Source organism: Mustelus asterias, chromosome 10 (genome assembly GCF_964213995.1).
Source record: "Mustelus asterias chromosome 10, sMusAst1.hap1.1, whole genome shotgun sequence".
NCBI classification, from domain to species: domain Eukaryota; kingdom Metazoa; phylum Chordata; class Chondrichthyes; order Carcharhiniformes; family Triakidae; genus Mustelus; species Mustelus asterias.
Window position 1 is genome coordinate 83,060,875 of NC_135810.1, and position 22,690 is coordinate 83,083,564.

Sequence of the window (22,690 nt, forward strand, 5' to 3'; positions counted from 1 at the left end):
AGGTTGTGAGTTTGGCAGGTGCTGAGGAAGGATCCTTGGTGAGTTGCTGCACTGCATCTTGTATATAGAACACACTTGTGCTACTATGTGCCAGTGGTGGAGAGAGTGAATGTTTAAGCTTGTAGATGGGGTGTGATCAAACGGGCTTCTTTGTCCTGGATGGTGTCGAGCTTCTTGAATGTTGTTGGAGCTGCACTCGTGCAGACAATTGGAGAGTATTTCATTACATTCCTGACTTGTGCCTTGTAGTTGGTGAACAGACTTTGGGAAATCAGGGGGTAATGTTGCTTGCACCAGAATTCCCAGCTTCTGACCTTGTATTTTAGCCACAATATTTATATGGCTGGTTCAGTTCAGTTTGTGGTCCCACAAAATGTTGATAGTGTGAGACTCAGCTTGGTAATGTCGTTGTATGTCAAGGAGGGATGGTTAGATGTTCTTGTTAGCACGTATGGAGCAAAGGTTACCTGCCACTTATGAGCCCAGATCTTACTGCATATGGACTGCTTCAGCTGATGATAATAGTGAAGGAAATAAGTATGCAAACCAAATAAACAAGAGTTGAGAAAAGCTGATTCTGATGGACTGAGAATAGAACTTGGGGAAAATACAATTGGTAACAATATTGACAAACAATGATTTGGAACAACAACAGGAAACATTTAAAATGGTGTTCAGCAGGTGCAGGGAAAATTTATTTTCATTAAAGAAAAGACCTAAATAAACATCAGTGAGAATTAATGGATGAATAAAAATAAATTGGGGATTTACATTAAGGACATGGATAGCAGAGGAGTGCAAGATTGGAGAGAAAATGAAAAGGTTAAGAGAGAAATCAAAACTATTGGGAAGGCAAAGATGAACTATGAAGTGTGGTTGCGAAGGAACATTAAGTGGTGAAATGTTTTACGGGAACGTTTATTATAATAGGCTGGGCTGGAAGCAGGACCATTATGGAAATCATCACTTCACGGGTAACGAAAGTCAGGTGGCAGAAATGTTAAATAATTATTTTGCTTTAGTATTTACCAGGGAGATAGAGCAAATGGACATACATTGGATGGTAAGAAGAACAATGAGATACAAGTCCATTTAAAATGGAGAATGTATTGAAAAAACTAATGAAACTTAAGAGACATTGCTACAAATATTTAATAACTCATTAGAAAAAGTTGTGATGCCAAAGGACTGATGGATAGCTCATGTAATTCCTATATTTAAGAAGGAGGACAGAACCTGTCCAGAAAGCTTAACATTGGTAGTAAGAAAAATAATGGAATCCCTAGCAAAGGAGAGAATAGAAGAACATCTAGAAAAGAAAAAATATCAATGAATAGTCAGCATGAATTTCAGCAAGGTAAACCTTGTTTGACCAACCTTGCTGAATTTTTTTGATGTGATAATGGAGAGAGAAGACAGTGGTAATAGTATAATTTATCTGTATTTTCAGAAGGCTGTCCATAGGCATCCCTTAATATTCTAATGAATAAGGTCAGGGAATGCACGATCGGGACAAGTGGTAGAATGGATTGCTAACAGTCTTCAAGGCAGAAAGGAGCGAGTAAGATGCAAGGGTAGTTATTCAGAGTGGCAGAAGGTGAGAAGTGGTGTCCCACAAGGGTCAGTGCTGGGACCGCTGCTGTTCACAATTTACAATTTGGATTCAGAAAGACAGTTTCTAAATTTGTGGATGACACCAAATTTGGGGAGTGAGAGGAGATGGTCAGTAGTTAGGAGGACATTAATAAACTTGCAAAATGGGCAAATATCTGACAAATTAAATCCAATATGAATAAATGTATATTTTGGATGGAAGAATAGGGAGGTCATTTATTCCTTGGAAAGTGCAAGCTTAGATGGGTAGAGTAACAAAAATCTTGGAGTGCTAATACACAAATCACTAAAATCTCACCACGGGTTAGCATGGCTATAAAAGAACAAACAAATCAGACATTAGGCTTTATTACTTGTGGGATAGAATTGAAAAGTAGGAAGATTATGATAAACCTCTGTCGAATCTTGGTTAGACCACACTTAAGAGATGTGCATGCATTTCTGGTTGCCATATAATTAAATAGATATAGAGGCACTGGAGAGGGTGCCGAGAAAATTTACAATGATGGAACTGAAATGTATGGCTGGACCTATCTGGAAAGGATTGACAGAAGGATCTCTTTTCAAAAAAACAGAAGGCTGAGTGGTGACATAAAAGATGTCTTGCAAAGCATGAAAGTTTTGATAAGGTGGATACAGAGAAGATGTTTCCACTTGTGGATAAGAGCTTAACCAGAAGCCATCACCGCTGCTGTTCACAATTTACAATCTAGATTCAGTCACCAAAACATCGAAAAGAAACTTCTTTATCCAAAGAGTAATACGAATGTGGAACTCACTGCCACAGAGTGGTTGAAGTGCCTCGCCTTGATGCATTTAAGGGAAACTAGAGAACGTATGAGGGGAAGGTTATTATGATGCATTTGAATGAAGAAAGATTGGTAGAAGCTCAAATGTAACAAAATGCTGATATGGACTGGTCGGGCTATGGCCTATTTCTGTGCTATATATCCCATATAACTCTATGTAACATGATAATGTAAAGCAGCAACATAGCTGAGAGCTCAGTGGGAAAAATATCAAAAACAGTGTAAATTTAAAGTAAGGTGTAGTCCTGCTTTCCTTTTTGTGAATCCACTGTTGTCATGTTTTGTACTTTCTTGAATGTGACTATTAGATATTTTTTAATATTAGTTGAATATTAATTATTTTTTCCCTACATCTCAGGAGGTAATGGTTGCTGGTGGGATGGAGAGCATGTCCAATGTACCATATGTGATGGGCAGAGAAACACCAGTTTATGGTGGTGTAAAATTGGAGGACCTGATTGTAAAGGATGGGTTAACGGATGTCTACAACAAAATTCATATGGCAAGTATTTAACTTTTCCGATAAACTTGTTCCTTTGCAATTCATTGAGAGTATTTATGTATTGGCAATGGAGCCAGATATTGAATATTTTTTGATATAAAAGTATAATTTCAACTTCCTGTAGTGCTGGGATTTGATGTGATCAAAGAGCAAGGCTGGCGGGGTAATATCGAGAATGGAGTTGAGGTAGGGGAAGGCTGAGAGTGGGGTTTGGCCCTGACAGCTGCTTCTCTTCAGTTCTCCCATATTGAACAACGTGGAGAAATCCAGAGAGGATGGAGAAGGGGATGACTGAGTGGCAGATGCTATTCGGGCAGGGAGGGCTTGAGTGACTGAGTGTGGAGGGAGGTAATAAGTGAGTGGAGTCTATGTGAATAGAGGGCATGAGTGAATGCAAAGGCTGAGTGAAGATGGGAGGGCATGAGTACGTGAGTGGGGGGGACAGGGCATGAGTGACTGGAGAGGCTGAGTAATGTTGGGAGAACACAAGTAAGTGAATGGGAGTTTGAATGGGGATGGGAGGGAGGCCATGAGAGAGAGAGTGTGGGTGGGTGGGTGTGGTGGGGGGAGCTGATTACAATGTGTGTGGTGAGTAGGAGAGATTGCTCCATTGAGTCCCCTATCGTTAGTGAATGAGTGTTTGTCTGAAAGCTACATGGGTATATAAATTAATTTTACAAAATAGTTTAAGAATTTTGTGTTTGTTGTATATTATTATATGTTGACATATATTACATGAACTTTAATAGTAACATGCTAAATGTTACTATGCTACTTTATTGCTGTTTTAATTGTGTTGGTGTCTGGGGTCACCTTCATTTTCAAGAGCTTTTTTATGTAGATTATTTTCCCATGGAATGTGGGCATCATTGACGAGGCATGCCTTTGTTACCCATCCTAAAAGCCCTTCAGAAGGTGGTGATGAATTAAAATGGGGTCACATTGCATAATAGTTTGCATAGTATTGCCATAGTCCTTTGTTTTGCATGTATAGGGGTGGGGAGAGAGGAGGAGGAGGTTCTTCAGGGTAGTGTCCTGGGCCTAACCTCCTTCAGCAGCTTCATCAACAATCTACCTTCCATCATGAAGTCAGAAGTAAAGATGTTCACTGATGTATGTTCAGCGCCATTCACAACTCCTCAGATATTGAAACAATCCATGTCCGAATGCAGCAAGACCTGGACAATATCCAGGCTTGGGCTGGCAAGTGGCCAGTAACGTTCGCACCACACAAGTGACAGGCAACTACCAACTCCAAAAAAGTAAACCTAACCATCGCCTCATGATATACAAAGGCATTACCATTGCTGAATCTCCCACTATAAACAGCCTGGGGGTTAGCTTTGACCAGCAACTGAACTGGACTAGCCAGATAAATGCTGTGACTACAAGTCAGAGACTACGAATCCTGCAGCAAGTGCTTTCTTCCTGACTCCGCAAACCCTGTGTACAGTCGAGTAAGTGCAGCTCCAACAACATTCAAGAAGCTTGGCACCATCCAGGAAAAAGCAGCCCACTTGATTGGCATGCCATCCATAAATATTCACTCCCTTCACCACCGATGCACGGTAGCAACAGTGTGTACCACCTACAAGATGCACCAAAGGAACTCACCAATGCTCTTTCTACAACATCTGCCAAATCTATGACCACTATCATTTAGGAGGACAAGGGCAGCAGATAGATGGGAACGCCATCACCTGGAAGTTCCCCTCCAAGCCACTCACCATCCTGACTTGGAAATATATCTCCATTCCTTCACTCCATTCCTTCGCTGGGTCAAAATCCTGGAACCTTCTCCCAACAGCACTGTTGGTGTACCTATATAATATGGACTGCAGCAATTCAAGAGCGCAACTCACCACTACTGTCTTGAGGGCAATTAGGAATGGGCAATAAATGCTGGCTAAGCCAGCAAAGCCCACATCCCATGAATGAATTTTAAAAATTCATCAAGGTATGTTCTGTTGTTAGTATCCTGTATTAAAGGCACTAACTGTATTGAATGCTTAAATGCTGAGGTCATTTTGGTGATTTGATACAAATGCATTGGTTCACAGTCAAGGTAAACAAAGGGAAGCTAATGTTTCTAACCACTTGAAAGCTAATAATTCCACCTATTTGAAGTGGCCTGAAAGTATTTGTATTTCACGACAAGCCAGTAAAAAGCGCTATAATTAAATGATTCCTTGTCATAAAATTTTGCGACCCTTTTGTCTCCAGCCACTCATCCTCTGATGTATGCATTGGTAACTTGTGTATAAATGTATTGCCTACTGGACTCTTCCTTTCATTACATCTAGAATATGGATGGGTTTCAGGTTGGCTGGAAATTGCCATTTTTATTCTTAAAATATTTGGTACAGTTTCTGTGAGGCTCTAGTTGACTTACTACTTCATGCATACAGCTTAGATTATTGTTATCCATCCATTTAAAAGGATTTCTCTGCATGCATTTACAAATAAATTTCTTGAGAATGCTGTCTCATAGTCACCAACTTGATCATTGACATTTTAGAAACTACATTCTGTGAAAGAATATTGGCTCAAAATTTGCTGAAAAAAAGCAATGAGTGAATAACACAGGCTATTATTAATGTGCAAATTTATTAGCAAATAATGGTGCAGCTGAGATTTGAGTCGCTCCACTATCAACTTCACGAAAACAACATTTGCTTTTAACCTCCCTTAGATTTACGTGAAGCTGAAGTATTTGCACATTAATTATCCATTAACCCCACTACAAAATTAAATTGTAACTAACAGCTAAAGCACCCTTTTAATGATGTGAAAGTCATTAATGATTGCCAATCATGCTTTCGGGTCAGAAGATGAACAGTTAAAAGTGAAATCTCAATCCTTCATTTGTGAATAGTTTTATGAATTGAGATTTCAAAAATGTAAATTTTTTCTTTTTGTTTTCCATCTTTCTTTTCTCTTTATTTCTCCAATTGTACCTGATTTAACATTGAATTTACACATTCTAATTCACCCTCCTCAATCTATTCTGTTTCTTTCTCCGCCCTTTAATCTCACGATTAAAGGAGATGTGCTGTTTTGTCTCATTAGGCCTGAAGCACCTGAATGCCCTGTTACCATTCTATGCTATTATCAGCTTATACTTCCAGCAACTTTGTGCCAGAAGTGTTTTAAGCATAAACATGCACAAGCAAATCTTAAAAGCACATGTCTTGAGATGTTCTGCTCCAGCAAAACCTGGGTCATTCTACTCATTCTACTGGGGCGGCACGGTAGCACAGTGATTAGCACTGCTGCTTCGCAGCTCCAGGGACCTGGGTTCGATTCCTGGCTTGGGTCATTGTCTGTGTGGGGTTTGCACATTCTCCTCGTGTCTGCGTGGGTTTCCTCCGGGTGCTCCGGTTTCCTCCCACATTCCAAAGATGTGCAGGTTAGGTTGATTGGCCATGCTAAAATTGCCCTTAGTGTCCTGGGATGTGTAGGTTAGAGGGATTAGTGAGTAAATATGTAGGGATGTGGGGGTTGGGCCTGGGTGGGATTGTGGTCGGTGCAGACTCAATGGGCCGAATGGCCTCTGTGCTGTAGGGTTTCTAAGTTTCAATAATTCTACAATGCTTTTCTAAGCAGGTTAGCTTGAAAGGAAAACTACTGAGTATTCTGACAAAAACATCCAGCTTTCAATTATCAATTTCCTCAGCCAGGATAATAAAATTGCTCTCGGGTAAAAGCAGACTTTGTTGGAAAGATAAATGTGCACATTTAATTGAAAAGAAAACATGTTCCTTTGGTTGTGATGTCTGGAATCTTTTTTAAAAGGAAGTATTTTTAAGGTCAATTGATTCTGAATTTTTGCAGCTTTATACAAAGACTCACAGCTTTAGTGAATGCTTGATTTAGTAACCATTAAGTCTTTTGTGGCAGTTATAATGTTTGGTATGAAATAATATAAACTACAAACCATATTGATTTCTAAGGATATTTTGTATGTAATCTATAATCACAATGTTATTGTCAACTGCATTTTGAAATTGGCATGGGATAAATAGCTGGGGAACATGTAAAACCATATTTTGTAAACTGTTCAGGGCTATAAAATGATTAAGTGGGATGGAGGGGCATACATAAGGATACAGATTCACATCACAAAACATAGCAACGCAAGTTAACAGGGGCCATAAAACATAAATAAAATACTGGTATTCATTTTCGAGAGGAAACATAGAATCCCTACAGTGTAGAAGGAGGTCATTTAGCCCAACGAGTCTGCACTGACTCTCTGTAACCACGTGCATTTTACCATGTTAATCCACCTAACCTACATATCTTTGGACTGTGGGAGGAAACTGCAGCACCCAGCAGAAACCTGCACAGAGAGGGAGAACGTGCAAACTCCACACAGACAGCCACCCAAGGCTGGAATCGAACCCTGGGTCCCTGCACTGTGAGGCAGTAGTGCTAACCACTGTATCACCAGTAAAAATGAAAAGGGCAGATGTATCAAATTTGTATAGAACATTCAAAGGAGTACTGTGTGCAATTCTTCAAACTATAAAAGGTATAGACACAGTAAGTAGTCTCACAACACCAGGTTAAAGTCCCAACAGGCTTATTTGGTAGCACGAGCTTTTGGAGCGCTGCTCCTTCATCAGGTGAGTGCCTATCCCAGTCCAACACCGGAAACTCCACATAAAAGATATAGAGACACTGAAGATGCTGCAAAAAAGATTTACAAATATGATACTAGAACTGAGATGTCATAACATGGAAAAATCTGAACAAGCTGGGCTTTTTCCTCCAGGAAAAGCTGAGTTGTGACATAGGGTGGCACGGTAGCACAGTGGTTAGGGTGGCACGGTAGCACAGTGGTTAGCACTGCTGCTTCACAGCTCCAGGGACCTGGGTTCGATTCCTGGCTTGGGTCACTGTCTGTGTGGAGTTTGCACATTCTCCTCGTGTCTGCGTGGGTTTCCTCCGGGTGCTCCGGTTTCCTCCCACAGTCCAAAGATGTGCGGGTTAGGTTGATTGGCCATGCTAAATTTGCCCCTTAGTGTCCTGGGATGCGTAGATTAGAGGGATTAGCGGGTAAAATATGTAGAGATATGGGGGTGGGGCCTGGGTGGGATTGTGGTCGGTGCAGACTCGATGGGCCAAATGGTCTCTTTCTGTACTGTAGGGTTTCTATGTTTCTATAATAATGGAGGTCTTTAAGTTATGAAGTGGTTTGATAGGGCAGATGTCAGAATATTGGAACAGGAGTTGGCCATTTTAGCCAATTGAGCCTCTTCAATCATTTATTGAGAGCCAGGCTGGTCTGCTTGGTCCCATGTTTCTTTGGTTAATAAAAACCTTATCAATCTCAGATTTTAAATTAACAATTGATGTTTAGCATCTATTGATGTTTGCAGAAGGGAGTTACAAACGTTTACTATCATTTGCATGTAGAAGATGTGAGGAAGCTCCTAAACTAGGGATTATTAAATATATGATAGTTAATCACTAATAAATTCAATAAAGGATTCAGGAAAAGCTTCGTCATTCAGATGTGTGTGTGCGTGTGTGCGTGTGTGCGTGTGTGCGTGTGTGCGTGCGGGATGTCAGGGCCTTGGAGAGGATGCAGAGAAAACTTAGTAGACTGATAACAGGGATGCAGAACTTCGGTTATGTGGAAAGACTTGAGATAATTGGCATGACTAGAGACAGCGTTAGAACATTTTTTTTTTTTTACACTGAATTATGATTGAAGATGCAATGTCTAAAATTTTCAAAAAGGAATTGGATAAATAATAGAAAGGAAAATATTTACAGGGGAGCAGGACAATGTAAGGATAGCTCTTTCAAAAAGCAGGCTCAGTGGACCAAATGGCAGCCTCCTGTGCTGCATCATTCTGTGATTGTTTTCAGATGAAGCTAGATAAGTTTGAAGAGAAAGACATCGAAGGATATGCAGATTACATTAGATGAAGAAGGGTGGGAAGAGGCTCATTTGAAGCCTGAACATTGATATAGACCAGTGGGAAAAAATGATCTGTTGCTAAAAATTGTGTAATTCTATGATTAGTAACTATATGCATTGAGCCCATGGGGATCATTTTCCATGAAAATTAAATTTGTTACAGGGCAACTGTGCTGAGAATACTGCTACGAAGTTTAATATTTCACGTGAAGAGCAAGACACCTACGCAATTAGTTCATATACTAGGAGCAAAGCATCTTGGGATTCAAAGCTGATGGCAAAAGAAGTGGTTTCTGTCAGCATTCCACAAAGAGGTATTTGTGCAATGTCTTTCTGTTTTTAAATTCAAATTTTGTATTGTTTTCTCTACTCCACCTGTCACAATGCCTTCTCTCACTTCTCATGTGTCCCAAGTTCCTATTCCAACACTTCAGCATTCCTCAAAAGTCTTACTCTCTCAGAGCTGTACCAGGTTTAACTCCCTCTTAGCTAAGGCGACAGCTTTCTTCTGTATCTCCCTAGGCATCCTTCAAAGGGCCCAATGAGGAACTTAGCCCTGTCTCCCTCTGAGCAGCAACTCCAACTGCACATTTCTCCTCTTTCTCCTTTCCACTCAGCACACCTTCCTACCTCAACAAAATGCATACAGCACTTTTTACTGGGATACCTCAACAAAACAAATCACATCTTGGTGTATCCCCCTACTCCTCTGACACCTTCTGCTTCTTTGAGCATCTTGCCTTCTTCAACCCCTCTTGCCTTTCCTTCAAAATCTTCATGCCATACTGCCCACTCCAAGTTTCTCACCAAGGTATCTTCACTGCCTTCCTCCCTTAGCCTCTGCACCGAGTGATTTCAACCTCTGTCCCAGCTCATCGTGCTTTCTGTCCTCTGAATTCACTGCCCTCCTACCCTCCCTAAAGCTTTCCCTCCATATTCACAACCACCCCCTTGACTTCGCCATCTCGTATGAACTTGCTGTTCTCATTGTGTCATTCACAAATGAAGTTATTTGTGATCATTTCTTGTAAATCTCCCCAACCACATCTCCCTTTTCCTCTCCAATGCCATTTACTTATATTACTTATATGGGCAGCACGGTGGCACAGTGGTTAGCAGTTTTTGCTTGGCGATTCAAGGGTATTCAGCCTCTGATCTTCGGGTAAGCGTTCTTCAAGATGGCCTTCACGACACACGACGCAGAATCGCCGAGTAAAAACTGATAGCTAAGTTCCGCACACATGAGGGCGGCCTCAACCGGGATCTTGGGTTCATGTCACACTATCTGTAACCTCCACGACTTGCCTGGGTTTGCAAAATCTCACTAACTGTCCTAGCTTGAGACAATTCACATCTCTTTAACTTGTGCTTAACCCTCTCTCCACTCGCATTGTCTGTACCTGTAAAGACTTGATTACCTGTAAAGACTCGCATTCCAACCATTATCTTGTAAATTGAGTCTGTGTCTACGTATGCCCTGTTTGTGAATTGAACTCTTCACTCACCTGAAGAAGGAGCAATGCTCCGAAAGCTCATGCTACCAAATAAACCTGTTGGACTTAAACCTGGTGTTGAGACTTCTTACTGTGCCCACCCCAGTCCAATGCCGGCATCTCCACTACATGGATTTAGTAAGCTATCTAACAAGGTCTCGCATGGCAGACTGATCAGAAAAGTAAAAGTCCATGGGATACAGGGAAATGTGGTGAGTTGGATCCAAAATTGTCTCAGCAACAGGAAACAAAGGTTGATGTTTTAGTGAATGGAAAATGATTTCCAATGGTGTTCCACAGGGCTTGGTGTTGCTGTTTTATATGTTAATGATTTGGACTTAAATGTGGATGACATGATTGGGAAATTTGCAGATGAGACAAGATTTGGCCATCTGGTTGATGGTGAAAAGAATAGCTTGTTGTCTCCAGAATGATATCAATGGTTTGATTGAGTGGCCGGAGAAGTGGTAAATGGAATTTAATCCGCAGGAGTGCAAGTAAATTCCCTTGGTGAGGGCAAACAAAGCTAGGGAATACACATTAAATGGCAGGATATTGGTAAGGGAAGAAGTGACACCTTGGACTGCATGTCCACAGGTCGTTAAAGGTGGCAGGATATGTGGATAAAGTGGTAAAGAAAACATATGGAATGCTTCCTTTTAATGGATGAGGTATAGAATACAAAACCAGAGATATAAAGATGGAAGTGTATAAAATGCTGGATAGGCCGCAGCAGGAATTTTGTGTACGGTTCTGGTTACCACATTACAGGAAGAACGTAATTGCTCTGGAGAAAGTACAGAAGAGATTTACAAGAATGTTGTCGGGGCTTGAAAATTGCAGCTATGAGGAATGGTTGGATAGGGTTGGATTGTTTTCCTTTGAACTGAGGGTAACCTGATTTGAGGTGTACAAGATTGAGGATCCTAGGGTAGACAAGGGTGCCCCGTTCCCCAAGCGGAGAGGTCAGTTGCGAGGGGACACGTATTTAAGGCGATTGGTTGAAGGATTAGAAGGAACGTGAGGAAAAGCTTCTTCATCCAGAGGGTGATGGGTGTTTGAAAATTCAGGTTTGGTGGTGGAGGCAGAGACCTTTCAACTCATTTTAAAGGTACCTGGATCTGCGCCCAAGGTTCTGCAACCTACAAGGGTACAGACTGGCTGCTGGAAGGTGGGATTAGGTTGGGCAACGAGTTTTTTCTTTTCACTTTTTCAACCAGCACAAACACAATAGGTTGAATGGCCTCTTATTGTGTTGTAATTGTTCTATGGTTCTATTTCCCTCATTTCCACTCCCTTAAGTTTAAGGGATACAGGTTTTAATGTCAAAGATCAACAACTAATTTAAGTATTCATTGCCGATCTGGTTGGGACTAAGTACTATTGGGTTCTGATCTTGTCTGGTTGCTATTCCAAATTCATCCTGGAATGTGGAGATAACCCCAGGCTTCCCTTCAGTACAAGCTTTCTCAAACCCCTCTCCTTTGTCTCCTTCACCCTCACCTCCAACTCCAATTGTGGAAAACTCACTCACTACTTTCTCACCCTTCCCTGCCTTTTCCACCAAACTGCTGACTGGACAGTATTCCTTCCTCGCCCCCATGTTTTATATATATTATATATTTTTAAAAATAGTTTCCTTCCCTTCAAATTTGCTATCGTCATCCCTCCCAAAAAGCCACCTTTCAGCCCACTATCCTTACAACCTGCTGACTGGACAGTATTCCTTCCTGGCCCCCATGTTATATATATATAATATATATATTTTTTTAAAAACAGTTTCCTTCCCTTCAAATTTGCTATCATCATCCCTCTCAAAAAGCCACCTTTCAGCCCACTATCCTTACAACCTACTGCCTCCAACTCAAATCTCTCGCCTCCCAAAGTCATTAAAATACTGTGTCCCAAATTCATTGCCACATTTCCCATAATTCCTAGATTGAACCAAATGCCCAGCCACGGTGCTGAAATAATCCATACAAAAGTCACAAGTGGCATTCCTTGTGTCAGTGACCGTAGTAAGCTATCCCACACCATCTTTTTTCTGAAAAATATTGTGGTCTGGTCCACATGTCTGTAGCATTTGACACATTGAACCACATTATCTTCCTCAAGTGTGTTTCTTTTGCCGTCTAGTTGGATGAGACAGCTTTGCCTGGTTCCGTTCTTAGCTATTCAGTCATACAGCATCAGGTTTTAACAGTAATCTATCAGTCTCAGATTTCAAATGTTTAATTTGACCCAGCTTCAACTGCTGTTTGTAGAAAAGAGATCCATTCTCCAAACTTCCTGATTTTTCTCATTTCACTATTGAATGGCCTGCCTCTAAAATTTAGGCTACATTCCTCAGTTCTCTATTTTCTCCCTATTTCCTCCATTTTCCTTAACATCTTGAATACTTTGATTAAATTACCTTAAAATTTAAATTTCAGGGAATATAACGCTAATGGCAGTGTCCACTTCTGAATATAATGTTAAAAAAACTTCAGCCATCCTTTTGCATATTACCAGTAGTGATATTGTGTCAAAAATTGAAAATTCTATTTCCCAAATCACATTTAAAAAATTGTGATTTTTTTTTTTTTTCCCTTTGTACATTAGGTAAACCGGATCTAGTGATCAGTGAAGATGAAGAGTACAAACGTGTGGACTTCACTAAAGTTCCAAAAATAAAACCAGTCTTCCAGAGAGAAAATGGTAAATGCATCTGCTCTAATAGTTGACGATATTTACTGGAATAAAAATAAACCACTCTTAAACATTAAATTGCTTCAACTGTTTGAAAATATCTTTAGTTGTGGAAATTGGTAGATTGTAATGAAACTTTGATTTATTCAGAATTAAAATATTTTGAAAAAGATTTTCAATTTTCATGCAGTTGAAATGTTTCTGAAAAAAATATTGTGGTCTGGTCTACATTTCTGCAAATAGTATTACCGTCAGATTAATATATTATTTATCTCATTACTGTTTGTTTAATCTTGTTTATAAAATGGCTGATGTTTGCTGACAGAAATCATAAATCTTTGTATTTCAAAGTGCTTTGAGAGGTTTGAGACACCCAATAACACACGATATGAATGCATAATTTTTCTTTGAAATATTAGATGTAAATTTAGGGTAAATTCAAATATTGAACTGTGAAATTAGGTTTCATCAAAATGTCCAAAGGAATATTGCTAGAAATGATATATCTGAGCTGTAAACGACTGTACAATTTGAGGGGAGCTCTTGAATTAACAACTTTGCATTGTTTCCACCCAGTCTGAAAAGTGATTTTCCACTACATCAACTTGTATCAGTCAACATCACTTTAAAGAAACATTATATGGTGGTTATTTTGTTGCTGTTTATGGAACCTTGCTGTGCACAAATTGGCTATCACAACACTTAAAAGGTGATAATATGGCACATCAAAGGTTATTGTGGAAAATAGAAACTTGTGGTGTAGGAGATAACCTGTTAACCTAGATAGATTGTTTGGCTGGCAGTAAACAGTATGCATAAATGGATCTTTGGCAGGATGTGGTGAGTGGAGTCATGTAGGCGTCTGTACTCGGGCCTCAACCTTTTCCAATTTATTTCAATGACTTGGGTGAGGGGAGGAAAGACCTAGTAGCTAACTTTGCAGATGGTACAAAGATAGGAAAGTATGTCGGAAAGAAGACATGAGGAATTTCCAGACAGATATCAATAAGTTGAATTAGTAGGCAAAAAAAACTGGCAGTTGTAGTATAATGTGGGAAAATATGATATTGTTCATTTTGGCAGGAAGAATGAAAAAAACAGTATTACTTAAATGGAGAAAGACTGCAGAATTCTGAGATGTAGAGTGATCTAGGTGTTCTAGCACCAAGTGTCATAAAAATAGTACGCAGATATGGCACATAATGAAGAAGGCTAATGGAATGCTATCCTTTATTATGAGAGGAATTGAACAGCATGTTTTGCTTCAGTTATACAAGGCATTGGTGAGACCATATGATGAAATGGCGAAAATGGACTCGACATGTGTTTCTCAGGCAAAGGATGGTTAATATTTTGGGGATCCTAATAAAGAAGTTTACCAATTTTATTAGTGCTTGATGTATTGAAAACCTTTGTGTTCAATCTTCACGGACGTTCAGCCTCTGATCTTCGGGTAAGCGTTCTCCAAGGTGGCCTTCATGACACACGACAACGCAGAATTGCTGAGCAAAAACTGATAGCCAAGTTCTGCACACATGAGGACGGCCTCAACCAGGATCTTGGGTTCATGTCACACTATCTGTAACCCCCACGACTTACCTGGGCTTGCAAAATCTCACTAACTCCCCTGGCTGAAGACAATACACATCTCTTTAACCTGTGCTTAACCCTCTCTCCACTCACATTGTCTGTGCCTTTAAGACTTGACTACCTGTAAAGACTCGCATTCCAACCATTATCTTGTAAATTGAGTTTGTGTCTTTATATGCCCTGTTTGTGAACACAACTCCCACTGACCTGATGAAGGGGCAGTGCTCCGAAAGCTTGTGGCTTGTACTACCTAATAAACCTGTTGGATTTTAACCTGGCGTTGAGACTTCTTACTGTGCTTACCCCAGTCCAACGCCGGCATCTCCACATCATGTCTTCAACCTAATGCACAGGAGGTTTTCATATGTTTAAAGTGTTATTTCAAAGATGTTTGAATAATAAAATATCCAAACTTGTGGGTTTTTTTTCAAGCTGCAAACTGGCCTGGCCTAACCTTCCAACACCCACACCATTTAAACTACGTATTGGTTGAATTTGTTTTTCAGGTACGATTACAGCTGCCAATGCAAGTACCTTAAATGATGGAGCTGCTGCTGTAGTACTGATGACAGCAGAGGCTGCTAAAAGACTAAATGTTACACCAATGGCAAGGATTGTAGGTATGCAACAAGTACTGATTAAATATAATATTTTGAACTACAAATATTGTTTGTACTGTGAATGCTGCAGAAAAGTGCACCAATCATGGGAGGGTGTGGCAGCCGTATTTAATTTGAAGTATAAATGTCCCTGTTTGTGACAGTGTAGCTCTTCACACAAAATATTTACATCATTTAATGAAAAATAGAGATTTTTTTTAAAAATAGACATTCACTTGAATTATTCAGAAATAAATAAGGTTTAAAGATCCATTTTGGTGTGGTGCTGTAGAACAGAAGTGTGAAGTGATTCATTTTGTTAGGACGGCATGGTGGCACAATTGGTAGCACAGCTGCCTCACAGCGCCAGGGACCAAGGTTCGATTCCTGTCTTGGGTCACAGTGCAGAGCCTGCATGTTCTCCCCGTGTCTGCATGGGTTTCCTCTGGGTGCTCTGGTTTCCTCCCACAATCGGAAAGACGTGCTTGTTAGGTGCATTGGCCATGCTAAATTCTCCCTCAGTGTACCCAAGCAGGCGCTGGAGTGTGACGACTAGGGGATTTTCACAGTAACTTCATTGCAGTGTTAATGTAAGCCTACTTGTAACACTAATAAATAAACTAGGAAGAAGGTGGAGAGACAATATAAGATAAAGGGTGCAGTTCAAAAGGAGATGCAGGATCAGAGGGACCTTGGTGTGTATGTGCATAAATAATTGAAGGTGGCAGGACAGTTTGAAAGAGTGGTTAGTAACAGCATGCTAGGCTTTATTAATTGGGACATAAATTACAATAGTGAGGCAGTTATGTTAAACTTGTATGGAGCGTTAAATGGACTTTAATTGGAGTACTGCATCTAGTTCTAGGCACCACACTTTAGAAAAGATGTGGCATTTGAGGTATTGCAGGAAAGATTAAACAGAATGTTTCCAGTGATAAGAAACTTACATGGGAAGATTGGAGAAGTCCAAAGATGTGCAGGTTAGATGGATTGGCCATTGTGAAATGTGTGGAGTTACATGATGGAGCAGAGAAGAGGGCCTGGGTGGGATGCTCCGATGGGCTGGATGTCCTCTTTCTGCCATCCTATGGCAGATTCTATGATTCTGAGAAGTTGGGATTGGTTTCTATGGAGAAGAAATATTGAGAGATTTGACATAGGTGTTCAAAATCATGAGGAATCTGGACAGAGCAGATAGGTAAAAGCTCTTCCCATTGGTGGATGGATCGAGATCAAGAGAACACAGATGTAAGGCAGTTGGCAAAAAAAAACAATGGCGATATGAGGATTAACCTTTTTATACAGGGAATGGTTATGATCAGGAATGTACTGCCTGAGAGTGCTGATGGCAGGTTCACTTGAGGCATTTGAGGGAATTGGATCTGCAAAGGGAAAATGTGCAGGACTATTGGAGGAGCGGCATGGAATGACAATAGGCAAATTGCTCCTTCAGAGGGCCAGCACAAACACAGTGGGGAAAAATGGCCACCTCCTGTCCTGTAACCATTCTGTAATTCTGTTTTGGAAAGTGACCGGATTCCACTTGCTGTCTTTCACAGATGTGATGGTTAAGAATGGCAGCTTGCCACTATTTATTTTAAAAACACCTGGATGAGCACCTGGCACATCATAACATTCAAGGCTTTGGGCCAAATGCTGGTAAATGGGATTAGATAGGTAGGTCAGATGTTTCTCACGCGTCAGTGCAGATTCAGTGGGCTGAAAGGCCTCTGCTCTGTGATTCTGTTTCCATTTCTTATTGTAAACTGGCATCCAGAAGCTATGTCAAGGTGAGTAGCTATATACTTGCATCTTTAAGAATTTTCAGGAATGGAGAAGGAGATGGTGCTATTTTGATTGAGGCTTCTGGAAAGATTGGTGCCTGACATTTTGACCTGGTTGCATTTTGCTCTTCAGCTTAATTTACTCAAGGTCAGCCAAACTAGTGCAAAAGATTGAGGAAATTCAAAATCAAATCAAGCTTCTTTGATCTTTTGTTCATTTAAACAAAAAATAACGTGCTAGAATTTGGTCTCATGCACAAATTGACGTGGTTCCTTCTACTAAATGAGCTTATTTGTTTGGCCTTCAGTTGAGGCTGTTAAAATGGAGCTTTTATTTTTGGCGCAAGGATGCTAAACAGCAGCTTTTTTAAAATGCTTTAAAATTATTTTTTGATTTAATTCACTAATGTAAATCAAAAAACAGCAAAAGGCTCTGTACAGATTTAATACCTTTTGTCATTGAAAATCAGATTACTCGGAGCACTGAATAAAACATTTTTTGTTTTGTTGATAAAACACAGCTGAAAATGTTTTTTTTTAAAAAAAGCAGCAGGTTACCACTCTTGACCTTATTGAAATTGTTTTAAAGTAAAAAGTTACATTCTAAACACTGCCCAATTCCACTGGTTCCCGGGAGATGTTGTATTTGCCGATGTCCAAATGGATTGGAATGGCGAGTTGAGCACAATGCATCTGAAAACTGGCATAATTGAGTGTAATTTGTACCTAGTTTGCTTCAGAAGTGACGACTCTTCCCCAGAAGCTTCCAACTAAGAAACGTTATCAACTGTAACTCTTAATGGGAGAAGGAAGATGACTAAGATTGAACAATCTTAATATTATTAAAAATCAAGTTGTTTCATTGAAGTGTCTTTGTTCTTTTAACTGGATCTGTTTTTTGTGCATTGATTTTTCTTTGTGTAGTAAAACTTGTTTATTCTCTGCAGCTTTTGGAGATGCAGCAGTTGATCCAATTGACTTTCCAATTGCGCCTGCTTTTGCCATACCAAAGGTAAATATGTGATGGATATACTGTAGATGTTTGCTTATAAGTTGACTGTTGCAGTTTCCAAACACGGAGATCGATTTATACGCCAAGTATAAAATGTGAGCTGCTGGTGTGGATCTGAATGCCATTTTGAAATGTGAAAAAAAATTAATGTGGCATGGTTTTTGAATAAATTAAATCTACAAGATGCCTTTAACCAGAGTGAAAACATTTAAAAATCCATCAAATTCATTGGCTTCGGCATCCAGCAAAGAATTCATCAAATTCATTGAGTTGCTTTGGCTATGGCATCATTGTAAGGATCTCACTTTGGATGTGGCGCTTTTGGTTTCAGAAACATCTCTCCACAATAAATCATCTTGATTTCCATCCATTGAATTAGATGTTCCATAAATTTTTGAATGATCTGATGGTGGTTTGTGCACGAATAATGTCCCACAATTTGATGGTGAAATCTCACGAAACGTCAAATGGGGCAGGGCACCCATTTCCATTCTTTGTGAAGGATTTTCTATGTAAACCATGCAGTGTGAACATGATCCTTGAACGGCTTGTTGAAGTAAACACACAAAAGTTGAACGACAGACATTGGATCCCCTGGTACAACTACAATGTGGGTGTTATTTTGTCACAGGTGCCTCGTGATTTCATTGGTTATACGGGATCTGAACATGTCCTTCAAATCTTTATGGAGGAAACATATTCAAATTTGTGGGGTGAAAAGTTGAGGCCGAATACTAATGCTGGTATAGCATGAAGTGACTGAAAAAGGTGTTAACTTGTATGCCAAGTCTATGAAAAAACATGATTTTAATACAGTGGGTCAACTTCTAATGTGTCAGTGCGGACTTGATGGGTTGAAGGGCCTCTTCTGCGCTGTGTGATTCTATACCCTGCAATCTGCATCTTTAAAAAATCAACATTTTTAGGGTGAGAGGGAAAGTTATATCTGGGAATAGGGTGGCATTGATCATTGCAGCATTGACTTACAACCTTAGGACCTAGAGTTCAAATCCAGCCTGAAGCGATTGGATGAAAGTTGTCTCTGACTACTGCCTTTCAGAGTCATTAAGAGTAAAATGAAACAAAAACAGAAAATGCTGGAAAATCTCAGCACATCTGACAGCATTTGTAGGGAGTAAATCGATCCAATGTTTCGAGTCTGAATGACCCTTCATCAGAGCTGTTTTTGTTTCAGATTCCAGCATCCGCAGTATTTTGCTTTCATCTTGGGTAAAATGAATCTTGGAAGGCTCAGTCTAATTCTAAGCATGGTCCTTAATGCAGCAATTTAATTGCTTGTCAGCCATAGCTCAGTTGGTGGCACACTCATCTGAGTCAGAAGGTTGTAGGTTCAAGTCGCATGTTGTAAATTGAGTACAAAAATCAAAGCTGATACTTCAGTGCAGCACTGTGTGTGTGCTGTCTTTCGGCTGAAACATTAAACAGAGGCCTTGTCTGCCCTCTCGTGGGTGTAAAAAGGATCCTATGGTATTCTTTTAAAATGGTGTCCTGACCAACATTCATCTCTCGATCAACATAACAAAACCGATTACCTGTTCATTATCACATTTCCATTGTGGGAGTTTTGTGTATGCTATTTAGTTATTATGTCTCCTACATTGCAACAGTGACCATGCTTCAAAAGTACTTTGTTGGCTGTAAAGCACTTTGGGACATGCTGTGATGATGAAAAATACTCTATAAATGCAAGTTTTTAAAATCCCACTCAAAGCCCACAGGATGGCTGGTATGGAAAATTTAAAGAAAAAACAACATTGGTGGTATCTTGAGCTGTCCGTGCACTGAATCGGACACGACACTTTAACTTCATTGTGGACCATGCAGTATGTAGGTTTCCTAATGATGTATGCACATTGAGATGCAATTTTCAATGGAAAGACCAGAGAAATTTGATATTAAAATAATTTTATTAAATTATTAAATATTAAAAAAACTCCAGTCCACAAACTAGAAAATCATATTTTCCTGACAGAAACTGGCAAATCTATGGTTAGTGGGAAAACTAACCACAGAAAAAGTAAAAGTTTATTTATTAGTCACAAGTAAGGCTTACTTTAACACTGCAATGAAGTTGCTGTGAAATTCCCCTAGTCGCCACAGTCCGACACCTCTTCGGGTCAATGCATCTAACCAGCACATCTTTCAGAATATGGGAGAAACCCCATGCAGACACGGGGAGAACGTGCAAACTCCACACAGACAGTGACCCAAGCTAGGAATTGAACCCAGGTCCCTGGTGCTGTGAAGCAACAGTGCGAACCACTGTGCTACTTTGCCGCCCGTGTAGCAATTTAAGATGGCCCACTGCCTTCTTGGGGTATAACTAAGGGTGAACAATAAACATAACATCAACATCTTAAACATAAAAAATGGTCGTTCTTACCATTAAGTATTTAACTTCTCTGCCTTTTTACTGACTATAAAAGTTTATTTGGAGATTCAGATCAGTGACATTTTATGTATTGTTAAGACATCAAACCTATATATTTGGTTCAACATGGGAACTGCCTAATATGAAAGTTAGAAAGGAAAATGAAGACTAAGTATTGTGCACGGAGACTAGATTAACTTGCCTGGTTTAACAATTAACGGGCGGAATCAATGAATTTGCAATGAATGTTTCTGTTTTAAATTAGCTCCTTGCAACAACTGGCATAAAGAAAGAAGATATTGCAATGTGGGAGGTTAATGAAGCTTTTAGCGTTGTTGTTCTGGCTAACATTAAAATGTTAGAAATTGATCCTCAAAAAGTTAACATCAATGGTGGAGCAGTATCTCTGGGTCACCCCATCGGGTAAGTAGAAATCCTGAATCTTGACTAATTTTTAAACGATAATGTTGACCTAGTAACTGTTTCCAAAAGATGTGTTCCTGCCATGCAAGGCCGTCTGATACCTTACTTGAAAAAAGTGCCTATTTTTCAAGTAAGAGACTAGAGGGGCACTTAGCCATTCAGCTCATGTGACATTGATGGTCATCTTTACAGATTCTAGACTTTGAAGATTGGAGGGTAGCTAATGTAACCCCACTATTTAAGAAGGGAAGTAGGGAAAAAAACAAGGAATTATGGACCAGTGAGCCTAATGTTGGTAGTGGGGAAAATTCTAGAGCCCATTACCAAAGATTTTATAGCAGGGCACTTGGTAAACAGTGGTAGAATTGGACTGAGTCAGCATGGACTTACGAAAAAGGGAAATCATGCTTGATGAAACTACTTGAATTCTTTCAGGATGTAACTAGTAGACTTGATGAAGGGGAGCCAGTGGATGTGATTTATTTGGACTTTCAGAAGACTTTTGACAAAGTCCCACATAAGAGATTAGAGTGTAAAATTAGAAAACTGGCTGAGAGGAAACAGAGTTTTCCATATGGCAGGCAGTGACTAATGGGGTACCACAGGGATCGATTGGTGCTAGGATCCCAGCTACTCACAATATATACTTGCATTTAGTTCCCTCATTTAAATCATAATATCTCCAAATTTGCAGATGACGCAAAGCTGGGTGGGACTGAGCTGTGAGGAGGATGCAGAGATGCTTTAGTGTGATTTGGGCAGGCTAAGTGAGTGAGCAAAGGCATGGAAGATGTGAGGTTATCCACATTGGTAGCAAAAAGAGCAAGGCAATTATCTGGCTATAAATTGAGGGGGGGTGTAGGGGGAAAATGTGCAACAAGACCCGGGTGTCCTTGTACACCGGTCATTGATGGTAATCATGCAGGTGCAGCCAGTGATAAAAGCGGCAAATGGTATGTTGGCCTTCATAGCGAGAGGATTCGAGTACAGGAGCAGGGATGTCCTGCTGCAATTATATAGGGCCTTGGTGAGGCCTCACCTGGAATACTGTGTGCAGTTTTGGTCTCCTTATCAGAGGATGCTCTCACGATAGAGGGAGTACAACCAAGGTTTACCAGACTGATTCTTGGACTAGCAGGACTGAAAAATGAAGAGACATTGAGTTGGTTAGGATTAGATTGGCTGGAATTCAGAAGAATGAGGGAAGAGCTGATAGAAACTTATAAATTTCCAACAGGACTAGACAGGGTACATGGTGGAAGGATGAGCCCAATATTGGGGGTGTCCAGAACCAGGGGTCATAGTCTAAGGGTATGGTGTAAACATTTTAGGACTGAGATGAGGAGAAATTTCTTCACCCAGAGTAGTAAACCTGTGGAATTTGCTGCCACAAAAAGCAGCTGAGGCCAAAATATTGTATGTTTTCAAGGAGTTGGATAAAGCTCTTGGGGTGAAGTGGATCAGAGGATTTTGGGTGGCGGGGGGGGGGGGGGGGGGGGGGGAAACCAGGCTATTAAGTTGGATGATCAGTCATGATGATAATGAATGATGGTGCAGCCTCAAAGGGCCAAATGGCCTACTCCTGTTCCTATTTTCTCGATTTCAGCTCAGCCATTCATTCCCTGAAGAAATACAGCTTTGACCATAAAGTAAATCTTGACAATATTTAATAAAAATAGATGTCTGAATATCTAAATCTTCTCCAAACTAAACACAGAAGACTTGAACACTTGTACAGAACATTTCTCTATCTTTTTAATTCAGTTTTTTCGTTCATTATTCTGTGTTAGAAGTTCAATGAAAATATTTTCTGCACATAAAATTTGGGGACATTCATTCTTAATCCATTTTC

General features: G+C 40.1%; 1 protein-coding gene across 2 annotated transcripts in view; it reads left to right on the forward strand.

Moving 5' to 3' along the window:
* The window catches only part of acat1 (acetyl-CoA acetyltransferase 1), a 33,600-nt gene that overhangs the window by 10,196 nt on the left and 714 nt on the right, over positions 1-22,690 (forward strand). For both annotated transcript variants that reach the window (XM_078222054.1, XM_078222056.1), the window contains exons 6-11: positions 2,782-2,925; positions 9,021-9,171; positions 12,952-13,047; positions 15,135-15,248; positions 17,959-18,023; positions 20,681-20,838. In XM_078222054.1, coding sequence (XP_078078180.1) covers positions 2,782-2,925; positions 9,021-9,171; positions 12,952-13,047; positions 15,135-15,248; positions 17,959-18,023; positions 20,681-20,838 — 728 coding nt within the window. The remainder of the gene's footprint in view (positions 1-2,781; positions 2,926-9,020; positions 9,172-12,951; positions 13,048-15,134; positions 15,249-17,958; positions 18,024-20,680; positions 20,839-22,690) is intronic.